This window comes from Podarcis vaucheri (genome assembly GCF_965113315.1).
Source record: "Podarcis vaucheri genome assembly, chromosome: 5".
Lineage (NCBI taxonomy): Eukaryota > Metazoa > Chordata > Lepidosauria > Squamata > Lacertidae > Podarcis > Podarcis vaucheri.
The window spans coordinates 56,266,950-56,292,008 of record NC_138763.1 but is presented as its reverse complement, the minus strand read 5'-3'; the positions used below and the strand labels follow the sequence as shown (position 1 = coordinate 56,292,008).

At 41.6% G+C, this 25,059-nt stretch overlaps 1 protein-coding gene across 3 annotated transcripts in view; it reads left to right on the top strand.

Moving 5' to 3' along the window:
* Positions 1 to 25,059, top strand: part of FGFR2 (fibroblast growth factor receptor 2) — a 115,964-nt gene that overhangs the window by 69,122 nt on the left and 21,783 nt on the right. For 2 of the 3 annotated variants that reach the window (XM_082222756.1, XM_082222755.1), the window contains 4 exons: positions 5,737 to 5,927; positions 9,136 to 9,280; positions 11,864 to 12,060; positions 21,706 to 21,857. In XM_082222756.1, the coding sequence (XP_082078882.1) occupies positions 5,737 to 5,927; positions 9,136 to 9,280; positions 11,864 to 12,060; positions 21,706 to 21,857 (685 nt within the window). Of the gene's footprint in view, positions 1 to 5,736; positions 5,928 to 6,758; positions 6,904 to 9,135; positions 9,281 to 11,863; positions 12,061 to 21,705; positions 21,858 to 25,059 lie in introns of all 3 variants that reach the window. The other variant, XM_082222754.1, reaches the window with a different exon arrangement.

Below are 25,059 nucleotides of genomic sequence, written 5' to 3'. Positions count from 1 at the left end.
ATTGTGGTCCAAAACATCTGGAAAACATGTAAGGCTGAGCTTAGTAAATAGCTGCAGCCGCTCCATCAGTGGTGAGACTGCAGAGTCACTTAAATGAAAGCGAGAACAAGGAAAGGGAACCTGATATAAATTTGGGTCATACTAGAGGTGTGGAATGCCAGCTTCTCACGTAAAGCAGTCATTCCCCATGTATGTCTATCAAATATTTCATATTGCTTGGGAACAGGGTCACAGTTTAAAGCCACTAGACTTGCATTAGATAGACTTACAGCATATCTAAAAACATAAAACATCAAGCGTTGAAAACTTCCCGATTCAGGGCTGCCTTCAGTGTCTTCTAAAAGTTGTGCAGTTCTTTATCTCGTTGATAACTGAAGAAAGGGTGTTCCACAGGGAGGGTGCCACTACTGAGAAGGACCTCTGCCTGGTTCCATGTAACTTCACTTCTTGCAGTGAGGGAACCAGCAGAAGACCCTCAGTGGAGGACCTCAGTGTCTGGGCTGAGCGATGGGGGTGGAGATGCTCCTTCAGGTATACAGGGCCATGACTGTTTAGGGCTTTAAAGGTCAGCACCAGCGCTTTGAACTGTGCTCAGAAATGTACTGGGAGCCAGTGAAGATCCTTTAGAACTGGTGTTGTATGGTCCTGATGGCCACTCCCAGTCACCAGTCTAGCTGCCACATTCTGGGTTAGTTGTAGTTTCTAAGTCACCTCAAAGGTAGCCCCGCATAGAGTGCAGTGTGTGTGTGTGTAATATCACTGAAAATTCAGCAGTTTCTAAGACAGAGCTTTCTAAACTGTGTGTCGCGACATGTTAGTGTGTCGGCTGCAGTGTTTAAGTGTGCCATGCAAATGCTCCATGCGCTTCTCCTGGGCTGGAAAGGGGTTAGTTTAACATCCAGTTTTCTAGTAAAACTGAATTACTGTGCCGCAAAATGATGCAAAACTGAATTACTGTGTTGCGAAATGACGCATGTCTAAAAAATGTGTCACCAACATGAAAAATTTGGAAAGCTCTGTTCTAAGGCAGTTAGATAGATACCTGGATCTCTTTAGGCCAGATTACATGTTTGCTTTGTTACCTTGAAACAGCATCCTTCACTGTACCATTGTTGCTACCAGCCAACATACTCTGTATGATTAGGTAACCTGTATATGACAGCTTTATGCAGAATCCCGGATTCTTTCAGTGACAGTTGCTGCACTCAATTGGATTGCAATGGGCAGCAATCAAGTTCAAGATTTAATGTTGCAGTCAATGAAAGTCATTTATTATTAGATGAAATACCTGAAGAAGCCAATTGCTTCGATATGCCGTGCTTTACTAAAATGCCTCAAACTTTGGTAACATTTTCTACTCTTAATCATCCACAGCCAGTGCCTTACGTAAACACTTTTACACATCCCCTAAAATGTTAGAGCTAAAGATTCCAACCTCAGTAAAGCTATATGTATTTCAGGCAAGCTAGAACATGCAGCTAAAAGTTTAAAAGTTTCAAGTGAAATAAACAAAACACATTGTGTGTTAATGTTAGTGGTGATTCCCCCCCCCCAAATGGTATTGGGGACTCCCCACCCCCATTTAAGGGCAAGAAGTAAGGTCGTGAAGGAAATCAAACCCTGATGTGGATAAATGAAACATGAGGCCTACTGACTTTCTAAAAACATTTTAAATAATATTCTCTAAGGTTTCATTTTATACTGAAGGCGATTGTAATATGTTTTGGAAGATGGTGTAAGGTTTCCATTAAAGCGAGATCATACTTGTTTTTTCTTTTTCTTTTTGTACCCAAACATGGGTAGGGGAGATGGAGTTGGAGCTTATTTAGTAAAGGGTGGAAAGCTTTATAAGTTAAAAATATTAACTGCTACATTAAACCACAATTTGCATTTCACTTTTTTTTTAAAAAAAGTATACCATTCCTACATCTGACAAGGCAACACAGAGAGAGTGGCTTGTGCAAATATAAGAAGGTTGATGGAGTTGCGCTTTCTTGCATTTGTTCAGATCCTTCATTTCCAAAGAGCTCTCCCTGCTTTGCTTATTCATTTCTCCATGAGGGAATTGTTGGAGTCCCACTTTGGAACTCTTTCTTCAGCTTAGCCTTCCCTGATGTTTAAAGCTTTGTGGATGTGATCCCTCTCACGCTGCCCTTACGTTGTTCATTTTTCCTGGTGATTTGTATTTTCTGCCACTGGAAACCAATTTGTGAGGTCATTGTCCTAAAAGAAGAAGTAAAACGTTTTAAGAATGAAATAAGAAATACCTATACATTAGGAATATGTATCAATACAAAAGGTGAAATTCCCTCATCCTTGTAGTCTCTTCACCGAGTCTTGGTTAGACTACTGCAGTGCATTGTATGTGGAGCTGCCATTGAAGATTGGTCAGAAACTGCAGTTTGGTCCAAAATGCAGCTGCTAGAATACGAATTTAGACTGGGCATTGGAAACACAACTCACCAGTGCTAAAAGAACTGTACTGCCCCATGGTCCATTACTGAGTGCTGTTCAGAATTAGTACTTAAAGCTCTGCATTGCTTGGGACTTGAAGGCCCACTTTCCCCATACAGTATTAACCTGCCCACACATCTTCTGCAGAGCTTCCACTGGGTGCCCCCGCCATCTTAAGTAAGGTGAGAAGAGTGCCTTCTCAGTCATGACACCCTGTTTATGAAATTCTTTCCCAGAGAAGCCTTTTAGGTACTTAAATAGATGTCGTTTTGTCACCAGATGAAGGCCTTTTATGTTCCCAGACCTTAACTATAGCAGATCTTTTATGTTGGATGAATTCAAGTCATACTCACCGTCCAACATACAGCCATGAAGTAATTTAAAAACAGCACTGCAAGAGCCACAAGTTAAATAAGGCTTCTGCTTTGTAGTATGTTGCCAGCGCTGCCTCAGTAAGTAAATTCCCCATAGGCATTTGCAGAGTGCCAAATATATGGCCTTTATTAAAGATCCTATTGTTTGGCAGTGTCATTATTTGCTGTTACACCCCAGTGTTGTGCTTTTCAGACAATTTTTTTTTTTTTGAAGCCAACATGTTAAAGGCTGCAGTCCTATACAAACGTACCAGAGCTTAATCCCATTGTACTCAGTGAGCCTTACTTCTGAGCAGACATGTATAGGATTGCACTGCATGGCAGACAATATGCTATTTGGAATTTGGGTGGTTTTTAATGTTTCCTCAAATCACTATAATTTAGTTTTAATAATTAATGTATCTCTGAAAAGGTAGAGGACCCCTGACAGTTAAGTCCAGTCATGAACGACTCTGCAGTTGCAGTGCTCATCTCGCTTTACCTGCCGAGGGAGCCGGCGCTTGTCCGCAAACAGTTTTTCCAGATCATATGGCCATCATGACTAAGCTGCTTCTGGTGAACCAGAGCAGCGCATGGAAACGCCATTTACTTTCCCGCCGGAGCGGTATCTATTTATCTACTTGCACTTAGATGTGCTTTCAAACTGCTAGGTTGGCAGGAGCTGGGACCAAACAATGGGAACTCACCCCGTTGCGGGGATTGGAACCGCTGACCTTCTGATCGGCATTGGGTATGCTGACTGGAGCTGATGGAAGTTGTATTCCACTACATCAGGGAGGTGAAAAGTTCCCAACCCCAGTGGGTTCTTCAAAAGAAATGAACAGTCCAAAAGAAATTGTGTTTAATTTGTTTACACTTACAAAAAATAAAGCACTTAATAAGTTTTTCATTTCAGGTGTCTAATTGTTTGATTTATTTTCCTGTTTATTATAATTTGCCCTGAGATGAGAGGCAAAATAATATCAGATAAATAAACAAACATGTAATGAAACAGAACAAGAACAAAAAATATTGCATTTCTTGACATGTGAGATACTCTTGAGTTCCAAATACCGTCAAAGAAAATCATTAGCTTCTAATCCCTTAATGGTGTTTTCTTCCCAATGGCATAAAATTACTGCTGAGTCTTAATACTTGAAGATTGCTGTGAAATAATTCAAGCTGATGAATAAGAACATACAGATTTTGCCAAGAAGCCAATTCAGTATTCTCCCCGATGACCATCTTGGAAAAAGACCATTGTGCATCATTTCACGATGATGGATGATGGAACTTAATAAGCTGACCCTTTTATGTTTGGTACCAAGTCTTTCAAAGGCCCAAACCACAGAATGATCTCATGAGTTCAGAGCTTTGGAAAGCCCTTTGGAAAGCCCATTATTAAAAGAAATAATAGAAGTTGTTTTTTAGAACAGTAGTTGCCAGTTGTGATCATTACGCAGAAGGCCACACAGTGAGCTCTGGGCATACAGTGTGGCTTCTGAAGCACATCTTCTAAAAGCAGTTCCCTAAAGCTGAGAGTTTCAAGAGCTACTACCTACAAACCCGGGTATGAATATGAGGTAGTAGTGGTTGATGGTGAAAAACCACTGGTACTCTGGTTCATGTGAGGTAATGGTCCTATGCACTGATGGTACCCTTTGGGACAGACCCAATAGGCCTAATTGTGGAAAATCTATAATGGTTCCTTGACTGAGGTTGTTACATAACCAACATGTATATGAGATGATGCCATATATGTTCTTTGCAGTAATGTTATTATCAGTACTATTAATAGTTCATGATTATAGTTCACAATTAGTGAATGCCTCCTATAATAGTATATATTAATTGATGCTCATTTTAGTCTTTTATTCTTTTTTTTAAAAAAAATACTTGTTTTTGGTAGCATTTTTGTTTGGTCTTTGCTTCTCTTTTCCCCGTCTATGTTTATATTTTTGCCTAATTACACAATTTCCAGTTACAATATACCTCAGTAAACCCTCACCGAAAGAATTTGGCAATACAGTGGTACCTCGGGTTAAGAACATAATTCGTTCTGGAGGTCCGTTCTTAACCTGAAACTGTTCTTAACCTGAAGCACCACTTTAGCTAATGGGGCCTCCTGCTGCTGCTGCGCGATTTCTGTTCTCATCCTGAAGCAAAGTTCTTAACCCGAGGTAATATTTCTGGGTTAGCGGTCTAACCTGAAGCGTATGTAACCTGAAGAGTATGTAACTCGAGGTACCACTGTAGATTTGACTTCAGATTAGGACACACTTAATTCTTTTTATTAAGTCGGTGACTCATAATATTGTTTTCTAGTTTGACATTAATTAAAATCAATTACCGTACAACTGAAGACGATAGATGATAGATAGATAGATAGATAGATAGATAGATGATAGATAGATAGATAGATAGATAGATAGATGATAGATAGATAGATAGATGATAGATAGATAGATAGATAGATAGATAGATAGATAGATAGATAGATAATAGATTTTTCTCACCCCATATAGTAGGGAACAACCCCAGAGAGTGGTGCTCTCATATTCGATACCACATAAATAGACGTTTCTATGATTTAAAAAAAGTATCCTTAGTTAATTGTGCCCTATTTTCCCTTCCCCCACTTCATACAGTCTTCTGCTCTGTGCCATCTTTTTTCTTTTTCTTCTAAAAGGCTAGTCTTTAGACAGCACTCCAACTGGAGTATTCAAGCACCTCCTTTGAAGTGCAGTTTTTGTTCTACGTTTTGGTTACAGCGTTATTTCAGTGAAGTCAGCCAACAGGCTTACAGGGCTTTTTGGCTCATGTTCACTAACAGTTTTCTTGGCAGTGCTGCTTAATTCTGCTTCTTTATACGTTTCTCTCTCTTTCTCTTCTCTCTCCCCCCCCCCGCCCCATCTTTGCTTCCTGACAGAGCGATCGCCTCACAGGCCTATCCTACAAGCTGGCCTACCAGCAAATACTTCCGCAGTTGTTGGGGGTGATGCAGAGTTTGTCTGTAAAGTCTACAGTGATGCTCAGCCTCATATCCAGTGGATAAAACACACAGAAAAGAATGGAAGTAAATATGGGCCAGATGGATTGCCGTACCTGAAAGTTTTAAAGGTGAGCTTTCCTCCCTTATTTTCTTTTGAACAATAAGCAATTCTTTTTAGAATGTTATAAAGCTTTTTGAACAAGGTCAAGGGATAGATTTTTTAAAATTGACTTTTATCCTTGCCAGCACACATAAATACAGTGGAATACTGAGTTGTTGGTATAAACAAAAGCAAAAATTCATTCCGCATTTCACCTTCCTTAAAGTCTTTTATCCATCAGCATGATTGTTTGCTTATTTTTCAGACATCATGGTTGTTTATTCAAAGAATTGCAGTGCCGTTATCTTGGCATCACTTGAGATTTGTGCATTGGCAAAGGGTATCCAAAATAAATCAGAGGAAATATATTAAGAGGCTTGGACAACATTATCGGCCCTTCTGTAATGACCATATTTGTTGCCAAAGGATGTTGTCAGTGCTCATTTTCCTTATGATAAAGATACTGAGTGTGTCCCCCTCCCCCAAGTGTGAACTATTGACAGGGCAATCATTTTAGGGGTAACAGCCATTTTAAAAATATGTCATTTTTGCCTGGCTTTGCTCCTAAGGAACAGCTAATTTTTATAGTAGTGATTTCCCATGAAGCTTAGCAGTAGAGCCAGAAATTTATGATTTTGCACAGTGAAGAAGCAAAAAAGGTAGTTTATCTGGGCAGAAGCTTTCCTGCCCCAATTTTGTAAGAAATTTTTCTTGCTGCTGTTTTAAAGTGCAATATTTCAATGCTAGCATTTGTAGTAACTGGAAGACTCCTTCCAAGTGTTTTGGTGACGGGACCATGGTGGTGTCTACATTTGGGGCAGTAGTTACATTGTTCTCCTGTGTTATTGGTCTGTTCTAGCATTCGGGGATAAATAGTTCCAATGCTGAAGTGCTGAAACTGTACAATGTGACAGAGGCGGATGCTGGAGAATATATTTGTAAGGTCTCCAATTATATAGGGGAGGCCAACCAGTCTGCCTGGCTTACGGTTCTGCTAAAAAAAGGTAACGACGTCTGTTAAAGAAAGCTGGATGTAGAAGCTGGAAAAAATTGGTGCTTTGGGACTCTGCAGGCAGCTTGTAGGATAACTCCATGACCTTGGTGTATTTATAATCCTCTCTTGGAGATGCAACTGGTATTACTCCAGTAGCCATGGAAAAATTCCCACAAATACTGTTTTAGTTACCTCTTCTGAAACCTTTTGTCTTTTCTGTTTTTTCTCTGATGTATCATTTGTCTTCGTATATATTTCCCCCCATCAGAATCTGAAAGATTCTGATCTGACCACTCTGAGTCTTCCTTACTTTTGCACTGCTGCCTTCCATTTCTTTGTATTATATGTTGATCACTGTTCTGGAAATCATAGCTACACATTGAGCTTGGATCAAGCGATGAGGTGCTGCACATACCAGATTACCTCCAAGGCCACCTGTCTCAGTCTGGTAAATAATAATAATAGATTTTTATTTATATCCTGCCCTCCCCAGCCAAGACCGGGCTCAGGGTGGCTAAGTAGAAGACTGAACATGAATTCATTGAGACCTATCCACTTGACGAGCCAGCATTTTATATCATTGTTTCCATCTTTACACAACTGCTGCATAGCCATGTGGTGGGTCTCATTTGGACCTTTTTAATAGTGTGGTGTGCACTTCAGCTTTGCAAAAAAGCTTCATGCTCTTTTAAAAATGCAAATATGTTAAATCTTAATATTTGAATAGAACTAATTCTCTTCCATGGTCTTTCGGCATACATATAGAGGTCTTGATTCCTTTTGTTTACATCAAGGCAGTGCAGCAATAGTTACCATCTTGTTAAGCAGGGATTGTTGAATTTTACATTCCCGTATTTGTAAATCCTATTGTATGCCGTATCATTACACCTATTTCTCACCACACTGGGTGGCCCAAATTTTTTTTCTAGATAAGGTGAACTGTTCAGACCAACTTGTTTCCAGACTTTGGGTCATCATAATAGACCCAAACTTAAGGAAGTACCGTATTTTTAACCCCATAGGACACACCGGCCCATAGGACGCACCAAGTTTTTGGGGGGTGAAATAAAGAAAAAAAAATTCATTTCCCCCCCCCCAGGCGCTTGTGGGGCTGGCAGCAGGGAGAAGCGCTCTTCTCCCCACCGCCCACCTTCAGACCAGGTCCAGGGACAGTGGGAAGACGCGCTGCGCCTCCCCGCTGTCCCCGGAGCTTGCGGGGTGGCAGCAGGGAGAAGCGCTCTACTCCCCGCCGCCCGACTTCAGACCAGGTCCGGGGACAGCGGGAAGACGCGCTGCGCCTCCCAGCTGTCCCTGGATCTCGCAGGGCGGCAGCGGGGAGAAGCACGCGTCTCCCCACCGTCAGTCTTCAGACCACATCGGGAGACAGCGGGATGGCGGCGCACTGACCCCTCTCGCTTTCCAGGCTTCAGCGAAAGCCTGCATTCACCCCATAGGACGCACACACATTTCCCCTTCATTTTTGGAGAGGAAAAAGTGTGTCCTATAGGGCGAAAAATACGGTAAGCACATCTAGAAAATCCATTATCCATACATTTTATTTCTATAATCACTTGAAGCAGTAGTGGCCTGTTTACTTCTAGCACCAACTGTTTGTCTGGGCATTCCTACCTGTGACAAACCTGTGTTTGGGTTCATGATGGATTCCTAAACGGCTCCATTATATTTAAATCTCAGGTTTGACTTAAGTTATTATTTGAGACGGTGACAGCCGGAGTTCTCCCTCAGCCCTTTGGTTACAAGGAACTCTTGGGGCTATATTTAATACAGGCTGTAATGAAAACACCTCTTTTTGAAGTCTTTTTGTCTCTTTATTTTCAGCCCTTCCCTGTATGTCTCTGAAATGTAATCTGAAGGACATTTTAAGTGACATTACAGAATGTCCTGTCCCCTGTTCTTCTGTCTGTTTCATCTTTCTTCGTTTTTATGTCATTTTCTCCTCCAAACATTTTGTGGACAATTTTTTCCATGTTCTTTGATTGCATGCCTTCTTAGATGGTGAGAGTAGGTTTGGTGAAGGGTGTTGATGATTCATTCCTCTCTGAGGTGAGCTGGGATCTGTTGGTAATTGCCTTTTGGTTGAGGGCTTTGTGGATGGGATCTCCCCCCACGGCTGTGCACCGGTCGTTTCTTGTGAAGTGCCAAGCTCCCCGTGGTTCCACTTCCCATCCACAAGAATTCCTAAAATGTCTAGCTCTTCTCTTGCTTCCCTTTTTTTTTCTAGGCTGCCGGTGTTAACACCACGGACAAAGAGATTGAGGTTCTCTATTTACGGAATGTAACTTTTGAGGATGCTGGGGAGTATACATGCTTGGCGGGTAATTCTATTGGGATATCCTTTCACTCTGCATGGTTGACAGTTCTGCCAGGTATATTACTGCTATCTTTCAGTGGTTCCCCTACCCTTCCCCCTGCTTCATTGTTGATTGCTGCAAAATTAGCACAGCTTCTGTCTCAGAAGTGGACTTTTGGTTTCCTTTAAAATGTTCTTCACCGCAGCAAAAGGCTGCACTTCAACTTAAAAAGATGAATTGTCATTTTTTCAAACTTCATTTAAACATCCCCCCCCCAATTACCTTAATGTTCATTATAAATTTGGAAAAAAGAGGCTTTCTTTGACACTTGATTATATAACCAAAAGTCAACAATCATAAACTTCTCCCTGAGAGAAACTCAAAAATCCTCTCCTGGGAAGTTTTTAAAGGGAAATTTCAAAGTCGCATTTTATGAAATACCACAACCCAGTCAAATTGCCTGGGTTTACACGTGTATATATGAGAATTGGCTGTGCTGAAATGTGATTACAGAAGCGGTGTTTTTACATATCTTTGGAATCAACTTGGTGTATCTTTAAATGTTGCATGTTCTAAGCAAATGACGAGCTAATTTGCTTTTTCTGCAAAGCATGTATTGCCATGCTTGGATTGATGTTGTTTCTGTTTTTAGCAGAAACACACATTAATGTGCTTCATTGCCTGAAATTGGTTGTCTGTCGGAAAATATAGTTTTAGATGTCTGCACTAATTAAACTTTCTTGCTTTATAACTGTTCAATGCAGAGCAACTGCCGAATTACTTGCACAGTTAATAATTTGCTGGTCAATATATATATATATTAAGTCTTAATGTTTTTAAAATATAGGTTTGGTAACTGCATGTGTTCATTAAGTACTGTGCTGCTATATGAGTTGTTCTCAAGGTTTCTATGTTATTTCTTCTCTCTTTATGTAAGAGATAGCTTACATTGCTACCATCTTTAACTATTAACCTTTGTGGCTTCCGAGGTGCATTCACCACTAAACAGGTAGTCAGTGCTTAAAGTTGCAGTTGCTTCTGCTTGCAGTGTTCTTTCCATATTTGCAAGCGCTTAAGCACCACTTCTTAATCAGTTTGAGTGAATGCTTGTATTAATACAAAATGAGACAGAAGAACATGTTGCATTGTGCATTGCTTGCATAATGACCAGCTATTGCTGCGGAATGCTGATGGTGATGATTCAGAGTAATAAAGTAAAAGGATTAGGAACAGATTATAATAATAATAATAACAAATATCTTGACAAGTGCTTTGTCACAATTCTTATTTGCTGTCAAACCCCACATAATAAACTAAAGTGTCATCATTGCAATGTAAAAAATGGGAATGCTTTCTTAATTAGTTAAATCATGACTGAAAAATAAATTCTGTGCAATTACTTAATGAAGAGAATAACTGTAAAACTAGCATTGCCATTTGATGCCATTCACAGAATAGGTGCTGTTAAGATCTGAGTGTGATCTTGCATCCGTAGACTTACCTATATATGTGAATATATACCAATATATGTAATTATTATTATTATTATTATTATTATTATTATTATTATTATTATTAAAAATGCATTCTCTTTTTGGTTCTGGAACTTAGTGAGCTACCAATGCTACCAATGAGTAGAATCTCATACTGTCCTCCTGCTATGGGACAGCCCAGTTTGAAGAATTCTTGAAGAATTTTGAAGAAAGCTGGATGAGTTTCTTTTTGAAGGGGGCAGGGAATATGCTGATACCTAAATTTGGTACTTGAGAACTGGCATGAACCTAGTTAAGAGAAAGTGGTCATGGAGATCCACAGCAGTCTGCTGTTTTCAGAGTATCCAAAGATTAGTTTGGGTACTCAATTCCTATAGACTTTTACAGCCCAAATCCTGTGCCTATTAACTCAGAAGTAAATCCCACTATGTTCAATGGGCTTACTCCCAAGTAAGTGTGCATAGAGAGGTGCTGTTGATACAAATTTTCTGTCCAATACATTTCAACACTTTTTGTGAATCCTTATTTTCAGTAGAAGTATTTGGATACCTAAACCAGGCCAGTTCATGCCTGAGCTTTGTTATGCTTCGGCGTCCCATAAGCCTTGCTTTTCAGCTAGCTAATTCAGTGCTTGTTTGCCTTTCATTGTGTGTTCAGGTGGCCCACAGAGTTAAACACAATGCTCTTGAAAAATTATTTTACTAAACCTGTCATTTGCTTCAGGCCAGAGATTGGGAGATTGGGATAAATATTGATTCATCTGGAGTGAATTATGTGCCCACTTCCCTGTCTCAAGCAGCTTGGCTAAAAAGAAAAATAGAATGAGAAGAAAAGGTGATCACAGGCATAATTTAAGCATGTAGCCTTTCGTTCTAAAGTTAAATAAGATCAGCTATTCATACCAAAGTGATTTTGTCCAGAAGTTCCTCACTAAGCTCGCTTAGCGGGGTAGCAGCCAGCTTAAGCCGACACTTTGAAAAATGGCTGTGTGGAGACTCTCAGTGTAGCTGTTTCCACGCTGTGGAAATCAGCAGCGTTCTTTTATCTTGTGTAGTTCATTGCAAACCAGGTGCGGGACCACTTGGTTTGATGTGTGCTGCCGATTTGTTTTCGCTACCTTGTAATTCTTCCTCATGACTCTTCCTCCTTCGTACTTGCACTCTAGGCCCTGTAGAAGACAAACCGTTTCCAACATCGCCAGACTACCTGGAGATAGCCATTTACTGTGTAGGGGTCTTCCTGATTGTCTGCATGGTGGTGACAGTCATTCTGTGCCACATGAGATCCTCCACCAAGAAGCCGGACTTCAGTAGCCAGCCTGCCGTGCACAAGCTGACTAAGCGCATTCCTCTGCGCAGACAGGTAACAGAAAGTAGATAAAGAGTTTAAAAAACCTATTATCCTTCAAACAAAACAAGCCAGCAGATCATTTTTCATAAAACACTTGGGACTGAAGTGGCACTTGATTGCTAAGAAGAGGGGCTTTGAATCCATAACTCCCTGTCTCAAGCTTGGTGTCTCAAAGAATCCTGTAGTGGTTGAGTGGAGACGCAAGGGCTCTCTGCTTAAGCTCAGAGGCACCCTTCTCTTCCACCGGGTCTGAAGCTAGGGAGCACAGCTGTTACAGTTAACGTTGGATCAAGGTGATTTCAATTGTGTGGTTCCAGAACCTGTCCTGTGTTCCTGAATCTCGTACTGGGTTCTGACGTCAATAAACCACTAGGCCAAATAAAGCAGGGCTGCTGAAAATTATTTAATCTCAGAGCAGGAATTTTGATGCTGTAAAGTTGAGGAAGCGTGATTACATTTCCAGTGGAAAATGAAAAAAAGCTTTTTGAGGATGTGGTAAATGTGAACACTTTTAAGAAACACAAGAGGTAAAATAGTATATGTTCAGGTGTGTCTTCCATTTGAGCTACTTATCAGATTAGCTGGTGCCACAGGCAGTGGAATAAAGGGGGAGTCACATGTTTTGCTAAAGCATCTAAACACAGGAACGCATCACTGGGAGGGAGTTGTGCTTCCCCCCCCACTGCTCAATGTTTTCTCCCTTCCTTCCCTTCAAGTATTCTTGTGCAGAGACATTTCGCATGATATATTTTTATAATATATGTTTGTTTCTAGAGAGGAATCATATTTTTAAAAATAATGAGCAGGTCACTAGTGTTGTTATCCAGCAAGGTTGTAAATTTGGACATGTATATATATCACTTCAACTGAGCTGAACATTTGGTTGTAAAATATATTCTATTGTTTCCTTTGTAAGAAGGCAGCTTTTCCAAAAGTATGTATATTCAACGCAAATAGGACTTTCAGGAGTTGAATGCTTTGTTTATATTCAGTTAGTGGATATAGTGATTTCTGAACATGTTGAAGCTGGGGGGACAGGGGGAGCTCGAAATATTTCAGGAATTTTTTTGTGCAATGATTTAGGCCTGCAGAAGGAAGCAGTGTTAAGAAAGAAAAACTGAATATTTTTTGGAAAAAATGTATTTTTAAAAAAATTGAGGTTATTTCCCATCAATAAGAGTACCTGTTATTTCCTGTGTTTAATCAGATTTCAGTGGAATTGGATTGTGTACAATGATACGATTTTGCTGAGTATAATTAACGAGTGCACATTTGGAACTTGATTGAATCATATGTCCTCTCCATGTGTCCTATTTCATGTCCTATTTCAATCTCACCTATATTAATGCTTGCCCGTCAAATGGGTTTTGTTGTTTCAGCTACTGCAAGTGGGAGGTATGTAGAAAAAGACCAACTTAACTGCAAGTGTTGTGAATTTGACCAATGAGGCTTTGTTGAAGCCTTATTTGGATTCTCTGCTCAGCCTCTTCCCCTTTCTCTAAGGCTTCAGGGACTGCACCACAGGATATAAAATGCCTGCTCCAATATTTTCTGGGAGCTATTGGAAAACTCAGGGTTTGGGTTTTGCTCATTCTGAAGATCTAACTTACTGCTATGTGTGAGCCAAAGAGAATTTACTATCAGACCGACTGGTCTTTTTCTACAGGTCTTTTTCAGCTGTCAGCTCCTCCATACTTGCAGCACACTGCTGCCTAGGTAGAATGGTTTGATCAGGGAAACAAAAACTGCTGGCCATGCCGTGTAGGTGTAGGCTAGACTGAATGGACCTGTTTCCTTCTATGACTGATTCCTCATCCCAGCTGAGAAAAAGAGATACGTATCGGTTATAGTTTAGATATACGTAAATGCTAAGGGTTGCATGCCATTGTAGTTTTGCACTAGTGGAAATTTCTGATCATGCAAGGTGACATTCCTGTTTTGTGCTGATCTCTCCTACTTATTACAGCTCTCTGTGCCATATGCCATGCTGTGGTTACTGCTAACTATAGTTTATTTAAGCAAGCCAGGATCGTTTACCAGTAAAATTGGCTTGTTTCAATAAACTACAGTTAACACTAATCACAGTTCTCAACTGGAAGCGAACAACAAACTATGGTTAGGTGAAAATGGAAGCAGGTGCTTCTGTGTTCCTTGTGGCCAGAGAGGAGCAGAAAAGGGAATGCATGAACCTAAGGTTCATGTACTTTATATGTGAACCAGGCCAATGTGTATCTGCCCCTGGAAAGTTGCCCAATTAATTTGCACCCACCAGGTGTCACTTGAAATCCCATGGCATAGGACAATTATTCTCTGACTTAATTCTGCTTAAATTAAGAGTCTTAGAATTTAGACTCAAAGGCTTCCCAGTTGCCTCTATGTAGCTGGCAGTGTGGCCAAAGTCTTGCAGGGAGCCGACTTAATCCACTTGTAGAATTAAAATGCTTTAAATTCTACGAGAGACACTTATTTAATCTACTCTTATGGAGTACTAAACTTTGTATGTGGGTGTCATGTACACGTGCATGCATTTGCACAAACAACGTATGCCAGGAAAATTTGAATGTTGTATTCTCTACTAAAGAGAGCTTTCAGTCTAAGCCCACTTAGAATAGGCTATTTGTATCAGCTCTGGAATAAAAGGAGATTATTGGGCTGTGACTGGAATGAAAGCAGCAAGATGACCTGATCATGTGGTGATGACAGAGAAAATACCATTGGTATATAAACCATCTGTCAGTGGTCAGACCATGGATTGTCATAAACTCACCATTTTCCAAAGGGCAGTTATCCCAGTCTGCTGGTTTGTTAAATACTCTTTCATCAATTGTCTCTTCCTTCGCCAACAGCAGACTTCACTGCCATCATTTGTCATGCAGTTGCACAATGAAACTCCTCTATAAACCACCTTTAAAACATTGTATTCTGCACGCTTATGGTAAACTTGATGCACTGTTTTTCATGTTCTGGTTTTGTTAAGTAGCTGACATTTCAGTTTTCTTACCTTTTTACCCATGTAAAGGAAATACTCCCAAATCGAATACTTTTCTGGTATCAACTGGTAGTTTTAGAAATGCTTCTGTATGTTGTTCCAAGTTTATTCCATGTCTTCAGGTGCAGCCACTGCTAAGTTTTGGATTGTGAAAGTATCTGCTGTAAGCATTGCAAGGAAATGTGTTTCTATTTTCATAGTTCTCAATACATTTTTGCGCTGAAGTAATGCTCTCTGCCAACAGCAGCAGTTAGAGAAATCATGGTTTCCAGAGGCAAAGACTAATGTACTTAGATTTTCAGAAGTAACTGTTCAGTTTCTGTACATTAAGGGTTAGGGGTTCATACATTTGCTGTAAATCTGAAGGAGTTAGAAAAACAGAGGGTGTTTTGTTTAACAGGCGTGTGTTCCTGGATTAGTTGAATAGGCCTATTTTTTTGTTGCAGTGCACTGAGTCCCCACAAGCCCAAGTTGTATTTTTGAGACTTGTTTCTTTTCCTTTTAAAAAACCTTTAAAAGAGTTGGCAGTAACCTATATATCAGTTCAGTCAAATAAAAAGTTGCAGAGGGTGTTCTTCCATACTTTTGTGCTCTGTAGCATTAGGAGTAAATAACCTGATTACCTTTGAACAGGATTTACGGATCAGTTAGTTTAGGTGACTTGGAAGTTGTGGAGAAGGTTGATGGCACTCTTACTTTTTAAAGCTGAGAAGCAGAGTCCCAAAGGAGATTATTGGTGTACACTTGGGGGCTTGCAAGAAGTGATGCCACAACACAGAGAGATCACCTTTCAGGTTTCTCAAAAGGATATAAGTCGCAGTCCTATGCCTACTTACCAGGCAATACGTTCATGGGACGTAGCATTAGTTGTCAGTAAACATGTATAGGATTAAGCATCAAACTTTCCAAAATCACAGTTTGTGGTATGGGAATTTCTGGTATACTGAGTGTCATAAGGCACCCTCCATAAGGCTGAGGCTAACGGGAGTTGTAATCCAAAACAGCTTCAAGACACCAGGCTGGCAAAGGCAACCATGGGCTTTGTGGGCCTCACTGAAGTTGAAACATCATATTAAAACAAATCAGTCTTCCAACGGATTAGTAATATTATTATTTTTTAACAGATTTGAGTACAGTGGTATCTCAGGTTAAGTACTTAATTCGTTCTGGAGGTCCATTCGTAACCTGAAACTGTTCTTAACCTGAAGCACCACTTTAGCTAATGGGGTCTCCTGCTGCTGCCGCACCACTGGAGCACGATTTCTGTTCTCATCCTGAAGCAAAGTTCTTAACCTGAGGTACTATTTCTGGGTTAGCGGAGTCTGTAACCTGAAGCGTATGTAACCTGAAGCATATGTAACCCGAGGTACCACTGTAGTGATGTTGTCATTTTAACTTTATTAGAACAGTTAAAGAAATGTGCAGCTCTGCCTGAAAATGTATAATTGCAACATAACATCCTAAAACTACAGTGGTACCTCGGGTTACATACACTTCAGGTTACAGACTTCGCTAACCCAGAAATAGTATCTTGGGTTAAGAACTTTGCTTCAGGATGAGAACAGAAATCGCACAGCGGCAGCGCGGTGGCAGCAAGAGGCCCCATTGGCTAACGTGGTGCTTCAGGTTAAGAACAGTTTCAGGTTAAGAACGGACCTCCGGAAGGAATTAAGTACTCAACCTGAGGTACCACTGTATATAACACTGTGTGTGTGTGTGTGTGTGTGTCTGTGTCTGGAAACAACGTCTCCTAAGAATGTGAGGTGAATATCTCTGAAATATGGTGGTTCTGTTTAAGGAGCCATGGGGTTGCTCGTTCTGCTTGAATGGCTGAAGCCCAGAGCATGGTGTTGTAGGTTTTGTATGTATGAGGTTTGTACAGAAAGCCCTGTGTGCTTTTCCTTCATTTTACTTTCCCTAGCTTTCACATTCCCCCACATCCCTTTTGCCATGTACTCTGATGTGGATAGATTTAAATAATGGAGGAATCAGGAAGGAAGATCTGATACTGCTAGTCTGATATTAAACATTGATGTTCAACTTGGGGCTGTAGACATGTTTTTCCTCCTTTAAATATTCTTATTTCAATCCAGAGGCCTGAAATGATCTGAAGGAGCACCTTCTACCATGCGAGACTTCTCACTAGAATTTCACCCTAGCCCCATCCACCACTGAGTCCCGCAGAAGGTTGGCTTTGAGGGAGTGTAACTCTAACTTGAGTTGAAAAAAGGCTCTAAGAAGCAAATCTGTGTAAAATGAAATAACCTATAGAAAGTGAAAATGCCCAGGCATTTTTCTTTTTTATTTCTCAGTGGAAGAACAAGGCTTTTAAAAGTGTGGGCTGGTCCCAGAAGGCCTTCCTAGACCCTGGGCCAACTTGTGCTGCTATACTCTTCTTTTTTCAATGGACAATTTTTTTTAATAGTCCTTCAGCTTCCATAATACCATGCTCTGCTCCAATGAATCAATCAAAAATACATTACCTTTGAGACCGGCCCGATCCTTTTTTTAAAAAAATAGCTAATGCTAAATATTCATTCTAGAATGGAGTCATTTTTTTGTACGCAGTCTTGGTATTTACGCTGAGGACTTGTTTGATGTTACACTTACTGGTGAGTTTGCTCCCCTCCCTGGCAAACATAGACTGAATTGGCAAAGTGTTCCTTCAAGCTTTTCCTGTAATGTCATCATGTGCAACACAGTGTAGCTATGGATTTAAAGTTTAAACAGGCTTTCCCTAGCAAAACTGCACACCACTCTTCTCTGTCTAGGAAAACAAATGATATGACCTTTGAGATAAATGTTGGTGAATTGAGATGTGAGTGGTGAAATGAGCAGATTTCAGATCATTTTCCAATATGTATGAGGTACCATGTAAGGAATCTATATTTACTTTAAAACAGTCATAGTTCAGTACTCTGAAAAACAGCGTCTGGCTTTGGGCAGGCTGTCTAACATCATTCTGTAGTAGTCCAGATTGCCTATTTTCTCACTCAACATAGAGTTGGGTTGGACTGATTTTGGCCAAGTTAGTGCTATACTGAATTTCTGCCAGGTTTGGATTCACATTAAAAAATTCCCAGGCAATTTTGTAGTGTAGTAAGGGCAACAACTACAGTTTGGCACAGTTTGCACATCACATAGTATAAAAAAATTAAAATGGTTTAATGTGGATGAGAAGTGTGCTGACATGTTAGATATTCATGGCTAAATTATGGAAGGCATGGTTTTAAAATATGGTTTTGGAATAAGATTAGGGAAATGCATTGGAGATTGAGACTGCCAATTCATGGAGGATCAGTGGCTGCTAATCATCATGGCTGCGAACTGTCACCATTGTTGGAAGCGATATGCCTTTAAATACCAGTGGCTAGGAAGCAGAGGTGGGAACAGTGCTGTTGCATTCAGTTCCTACTTGTGGACTTCCCATTGGTGTATGGTCGGCCACTGTGAGTATAGGATGTTGGTGTAGGCTGGCCTGATCCAGCAGGGCCTTTCTTATACTGCCCCAAAGTTTACGCAATACTCCTCCTATAGTCCTGTTGCAGCCACACTGCAGACAAAACATGTCAGAGTGTGACTTGTCATGTAGTCCAAGCTCAGGTTCTTGGCTTGTTTTTCATGCAAACAAATCATCACCAGTAAGCTCAGAACCAACCTTGGATTGTTCACATTAAATAATAGTTTGTTTTAAACTATGGTTTAGCATGGCGTGCAAACCAGGCCTTTCCACCATGCTCAGTGCTCTCCTGTCTCATAAGAGTTTACACCGAAGTTATGTATCTATTTGCATTTCTCTACCAATTTCTCTCATAATCTGCCCTTTCTCTTGAAACGTCATGGTGAGATCTCAATACAGTTCAAGACAAAATGAAATTAAAATAAATGGAAAGATTTCAGAAAATAAAAAATGTGGAGCTACTGCTTGGAGCCAGTTAGCCATCCTGTCCATTGTAGCATGTTAAGTAAGCATGTTTACATTGTTTACTTAAGCTGTAGATGTTTGAATTCAGGCTAGATTGGTTTTTGGCGTGTCATTGCAGCCATTCAGAAAGCTATGTTGTACCAGGTCAACAGGTTCTAAGTCACAGTGAATAGAAGATTCCAAAAATATATAGGAGGCGATATTTTCCTTGAAAATAACTTCATTTGTTACTCTGGTGTTTGGAGCAAGTTTGAAACCTTTCAAGGTGTGTTTAAAACATGTAGAAATTGATAAAATAACTTGCATGCAAAGTCTTAATAAAATGTTATATCATGATTAAGGTCAGGTATCTTGTGTTAAAAGATGTGCAGTTTCTAGTTTGGGTTGGGACATTGTAATCACCTGCTCTTCAAGTACTTCTTGTCAAGTGATAAAGAAAATGTTTGGCACGAGAACGTCCATCTATCCTTCTAACAAGATAGTAGGCTATGGGCTGCAAAACATTTCAACATCCATCTGGAAGGAAGAGGTAGAGGAGGAAAAAGCCTATTCATTTCAGAATTATCAACCACCAGATTGTGTTGCATAGAATGGCACTTCCATGTATTAAGTGGCATCATTGCTTGGTCTTATTCCAACAGTGTTTATGAAAACAAAGTTCCTTTGTCCAGTTTTGTTAAGTGGTAAGTATTGTGAAGCCACTTCAGTTTCGGAACTGTATTGCACATTCAATGTGTTCTTTTGCTAAATGACCACAGTAGGTGTAGGTAACCCAGCTGAAACTGCACCCAGACAAATATTGAAGCAGTGATCGGCAGCTGAAGGCTTACAAGTGTGTGTGTGGGGGGGGGAGAGTAGAGACACCAGGATAGCAAACGATCAGCCTCCCTGGCGCCCTTTTTCTAGTTTCAGATTTGAGGCGTTCCTGAACCTATTGCAAATGGAATTGCATGTTGCAACAGAAAGCAGGGAAATGTTTGTTTCGTCTTTCTACAACTAATGGGGAGGTTGTGATGACCTCATACAGGTTCAGGCATGCTGACTGTTGTTTGTGCCTCTTAGAGTGTGCTGCATGTGCCCTGTACTTGAACACTCTCTGTAGGCTTGCATATTTCTGGTGTGTATCATGGCCAAATCCATATGTTATGTCATTGAGATGAATGTTACCGCCAAGGCTTTCAGATGGCCGTTGTGCCACCAGCTCTACAGAGGTTGATGGAATTGCATTGTAAGTCTCTACATCTGCCTCCATGCCTGGGGCTGATTGGACACTGCTGTGCTGTCCTGCTGATCCGTGGGGGAAACGTATTAAAATAGCATCCAGAAATCTTGACCCTATGGAATTGTTTTGTTTCTGCAAACACCCTGCCACTTTCATGTTTGAATCAGACATGAGCAGTCTTCATCCATGCAGTATTTTCTTTTAGCCTTCTGGACACAATTCATACTGGAGTTTTTAATCCGGCTGTGAAGATCTGAACTATTTGGATGCCAGACACCATAGAAACATTTTTCCTCTTCTGATACTTTGCAAACAGTGACCATATTCCAATAGTCAGATCTCGGCTTAATCAGCTGATATATGCATGAGCTTCATGCACTAGCACACAGCCCCCTTTGTTCCAGTTTCACTCTTCCTTTCACAGAAGTGGTGAAACAAGGCAGGAAGCCAGAGTTGATATGAACTTCCAGTTCCTGACTTGTTGGAATCTATTAACCAAAGTTCCCTTTTTGGATGTAAGCAGAAGCTTACTGTGGCTTCCTTGGTCACTCAAATAAATGGGGAAGCAAAGGAACTGCCTGCAGGTGCATAGCTCTCAGGCATATCTCAGCATACTAAGGGGAGCTGTGATCATTCAAAAGTGGCTGCTGTTTACTGACTGCAAACACACCTATCTGTAAGATTGACCAAGAACACTCTTATCAGTACTATTGGTGATATAGAAAAAGATATTGCTGTCCATCACTAGAGAGTCCAATAGTTCCTAAGGAACTTCCAAAAATGTGAGAACTTTGTATTCATATTGGCTTGTTGTCATTTTGATCTGTAGAGTAGTGGAGATTTAAATTTTGTTAGGATTTGACAGACTCTTATTATTCAACTAGTAGTATTGGAGAGGTGCTATAACTTTCCATGGCTGTGTGGATTAAAAGTTTACTAAGTAGATACATCAAGATCTGAACAGATATTTTGTTTGCTGTTAAATAGGAAAATAATATTTGGGTACCTAGGATAATTCAAGTGCCTTTTAGCAACATAGTAACAACACTGTTTTGGCTGAGTCACTCAAGTCGTGACAAGTTCCTTGTATGTACATAATGATGAACATAATAAGCTTGCTTCAAATTTTAAAAACACATATGGATGGAAAACCACTACTTGTGCTTAATTTTTTAAGAGAAAAGTTACCATAAAGAGAGAGCAAGAGAGAAAGAGCGCTCTCTTAAAAAAATATTCACTTGCAGAGTGAGAGAGGAAGATGGTTACAAACAGTGACAGTAATGCAGTTATCCAATTATATCAGAATATTAAAAGTTTGGGTTTGTAGCCATAACTCATCTTAATATGTAGCCAGTTAGCAGAAGTAAGGCAAAAGTGATGGGAACCCTGAAGTCATGTTCAAGTGCAGTGCCTTAGTAGCCGAGTGCCATTTATGACCTGGCTTGGTTGCTCTCTATTGCCAGTTTGCAGTAATTGGACCAAGATTACATCTTCGTTTTGCATCTTGTATTCTCATAACAGGTGTCTGCAGACTCTAGCTCCTCCATGAACTCCAACACACCTTTGGTGAGAATAACCACTCGTCTCTCCTCCAATGCTGATGCTCCAATGTTGGCAGGCGTCTCAGAGTATGAACTGCCAGAAGATCCAAAATGGGAGTTCCCAAGAGATAAGTAAGTGAAATTTTGCCATTTGTGGTATTTCAATAGCTCTGATAACTGTGGAGCAAGGAGACCTCAGTCCATGCTTCCCATGCTCTTTTCATTTACAGTTCTTCCACTTATGTCATTTGCATTTGTTGATGCTAAGGCAAACCATAGTAGTGGGGCCTAGGCAAATTATAGATATTTAAATTTAAGACTTTCCTCTGAAGAACATAGTATTCCTTGAGGAGATACTCTCTTTATTATCAGCTTCCTGCCTGCACATGCGTATAAAACAGCCAAAAAAATGAGAATGACCTTAATGGAGGAGTATATATATTTCTTCTTGTTTGAATGCTAGCTCCATTATTTATTGTTCGACAAAATGTTGTTCAGTTGAAAAATGGACAAAGAAACATTAAATTAATTCCCAGAAATCAGTGGACACAATTTGAGGCCCATCATATTGACTTCCTTTCCCCCCCAGACTGGTACTTCCAGCAGCCATGACAAACTAAAAAAAATATTCTTTTTTTAATAATACAAACTGATATTTTGTGGATTCTCTTATGCATCCTATGTGTCATGTGCTACCTTTCGCTTTTGGAATGCCATCTGTGATGCATCAATAGGACTAACATGATGGTGCATCAAGAGGGCTAAGGGGCTTTCAAGCAACATGAGCAAAGCTTTCCCCACTGCCACCATGAGCTGATATGGAGTTGTATTCAACAGTAGCGCTCAGTTGACAGTACAGTTTCTGTCCAAAGAATGTATAGCAGGCATAGGCAAACTCAGCCCTCCAGATGTGTTGAGACTACAATTCCCATCATTCCCGACCACTGGTCCTTTTAGCTAGGGATGATGGGAGTTGTAGTCCCAAAACATCTGGAGGGCCGAGTTTGCCTATGCCTGATGTAGAGGGAAGCCATTTCCAATAATTCCCCATTCCCCTTTCAGTCTTCTCTAAATCAGTTCCACAGGCCTGGGGGCACCCTCCAGAATGTATTTGGAGGGATACTGGGGGCCGTAGGGGAGAGGAAGAATCACTGAAAACTACTCCCCTAGACAAGCTTACTGTCAGCTGAACAACACTGTTGGCTACAACCTACGCTCTTTAGTGCCTGGTGTATGCTAAGCTTATAACATTGAAATGAAACAGGACACACATTAAAACTAGGAATAATTTTAATTAGTGTTGAATTTATAGGAAAAAATAGAAACATTTTAGAAACTGTGCTACTGTTTGAAAACTTAAAACCACTTTTTTGAAATTTTACCTTTTATTTTATGTTTATTTATGGAAATAGGCTTAATTATGTGGATGAAAGATGGTGCCATGCATTTCACTTGCCAGCTGCAAGATTCTAGTCAAGAGTGGGGGTCTGTCTATATAATTCTGTCAGCCCTTTCCCTTAGGGGAAACATTAATGCGGAAAATCTTAGAGCATTAAACGTTTGAAAACAGCATTCAGCATAAATGTGGGTGGAGAGGGTTTGTAATGAAAGAAGGCTCTTTAAGAGCAGTTTATTAGATTGGGGTCCGCAGAAACACAATGACAGAATTGTTGTGTTCATATTAGAAGCACAAGAGCACATAAATTAACCATTTTCCAATGCAAATGTTTGCTTTCTGCCAGGATCTGAAATTCAATTTTGGTTTGGAGAGGGGGGGGGAGAATGCAGCATGATCTCAGCACAAAACATACAACTCTTTGGTCTTTGTGTATTGTCAAAGTAGCATGCGATTTTCATAACAGATATAGCCCAGTGTATACATTCACATTAGCATGATTAAACTGAGAGCTTTTTTTCAATTAAAAGCCCCCTATTTAAACTCATCCCATTTGATTTTTAATCATGGCATTTTGCCAAGCCCACTTAATTTTCTCCAGGAGAGAATACTGTGGACTCCTCTTGCACCAGACACATTGGCAGAACTAGTGGAAGAGGTACCGTATTTTTCGCCCTATAAGACGCACTTTTTCCCCTCCAAAAATGAAGGGGAAATGTGGGTGCGTCTTATGGGGCGAATGCAGGCTTTCGCTGAAGCCTGGAGAGCGAGAGCGGTAGGTGCGCACCGACCCCTCTCGCTCTCCAGGCTTCGCGGACCTCTCCTCAAGCAGCGGGAACGCTCCCGCTGCTTGGGGAGAGTTGCCGGCATCCTGAAGCCTGCGCGCGCTGATCTCAGCGCGTCCAGGCTTCGCGGATCTCTCCCCAAGCAGCGGGAACGTTCCCGCTGCTTGGGGAGAGTTGCCGGCATCCCGAAGCCTGCGCGCGCTGACCTCAGCGCGTCCAGGCTTCGCGTATCTCTCCCCAAGCAGCGGGAATGTTCCCGCTGCTTGGGGAGAGTTGCCAGCATCCCGAAGCCTGCGCGCGCTGACCTCAGCGTGTCCAGGCTTCGCGGATCGCTCCGCAAGCAGCGGGAACGTTCCCGCTGCTTGGGGAGAGTTGCCGGCATCCCGAAGCCTGCGCGCGCTGACCTCAGCGCGTCCAGGCTTCGCGGATCGCTCCCCAAGCAGCGGGAATGTTCCCGCTGCTTGGGGAGAGTTGCCGGCATCCCGAAGCCTGCGCGCGCTGACCTCAGCGCGTCCAGGCTTCGCGGATCTCTCCCCAAGCAGCGGGAACGTTCCCGCTGCTTGGGGAGAGTTGCCGGCATCCCGAAGCCTGCGCGCGCTGACCTCAGCGCGTCCAGGCTTCGCGGATCTCTCCCCAAGCAGCGGGAATGTTCCCGCTGCTTGGGGAGAGTTGCCGGCATCCCGAAGCCTGCGCGCGCTGACCTCAGCGCGTCCAGGCTTCGCGGATCTCTCCCCAAGCAGCGGGAATGTTCCCGCTGATTGGGGAGAGTTGCCGGCATCCCGAAGCCTGCGCGCGCTGACCTCAGCGCGTCCAGGCTTCGTGGATCTCTCCCCAAGCAGCGGGAATGTTCCCGCTGCTTGGGGAGAGTTTCCGGCATCCCGAAGCCTGCGCGCGCTGACCTCAGCGCGTCCAGGCTTCGCGGATCTCTCCGCAAGCAGCGGGAACGTTCCCGCTGCTTCGGGAGAGTTGCCGGCATCCCGAAGCCTGCGCGCGCTGACCTCACCGCGTCCAGGCTTCGCGGATCTTTCCGCAAGCAGCGGGAACGTTCCCGCTGCTTGGGGAGAGTTGCCGGCATCCCGAAGCCTGCGCACGCTGATCTCAGTGCGTCCAGGCTTCGCGGATCTCTCCTCAAGCAGTGGGAACCACCGCTGGG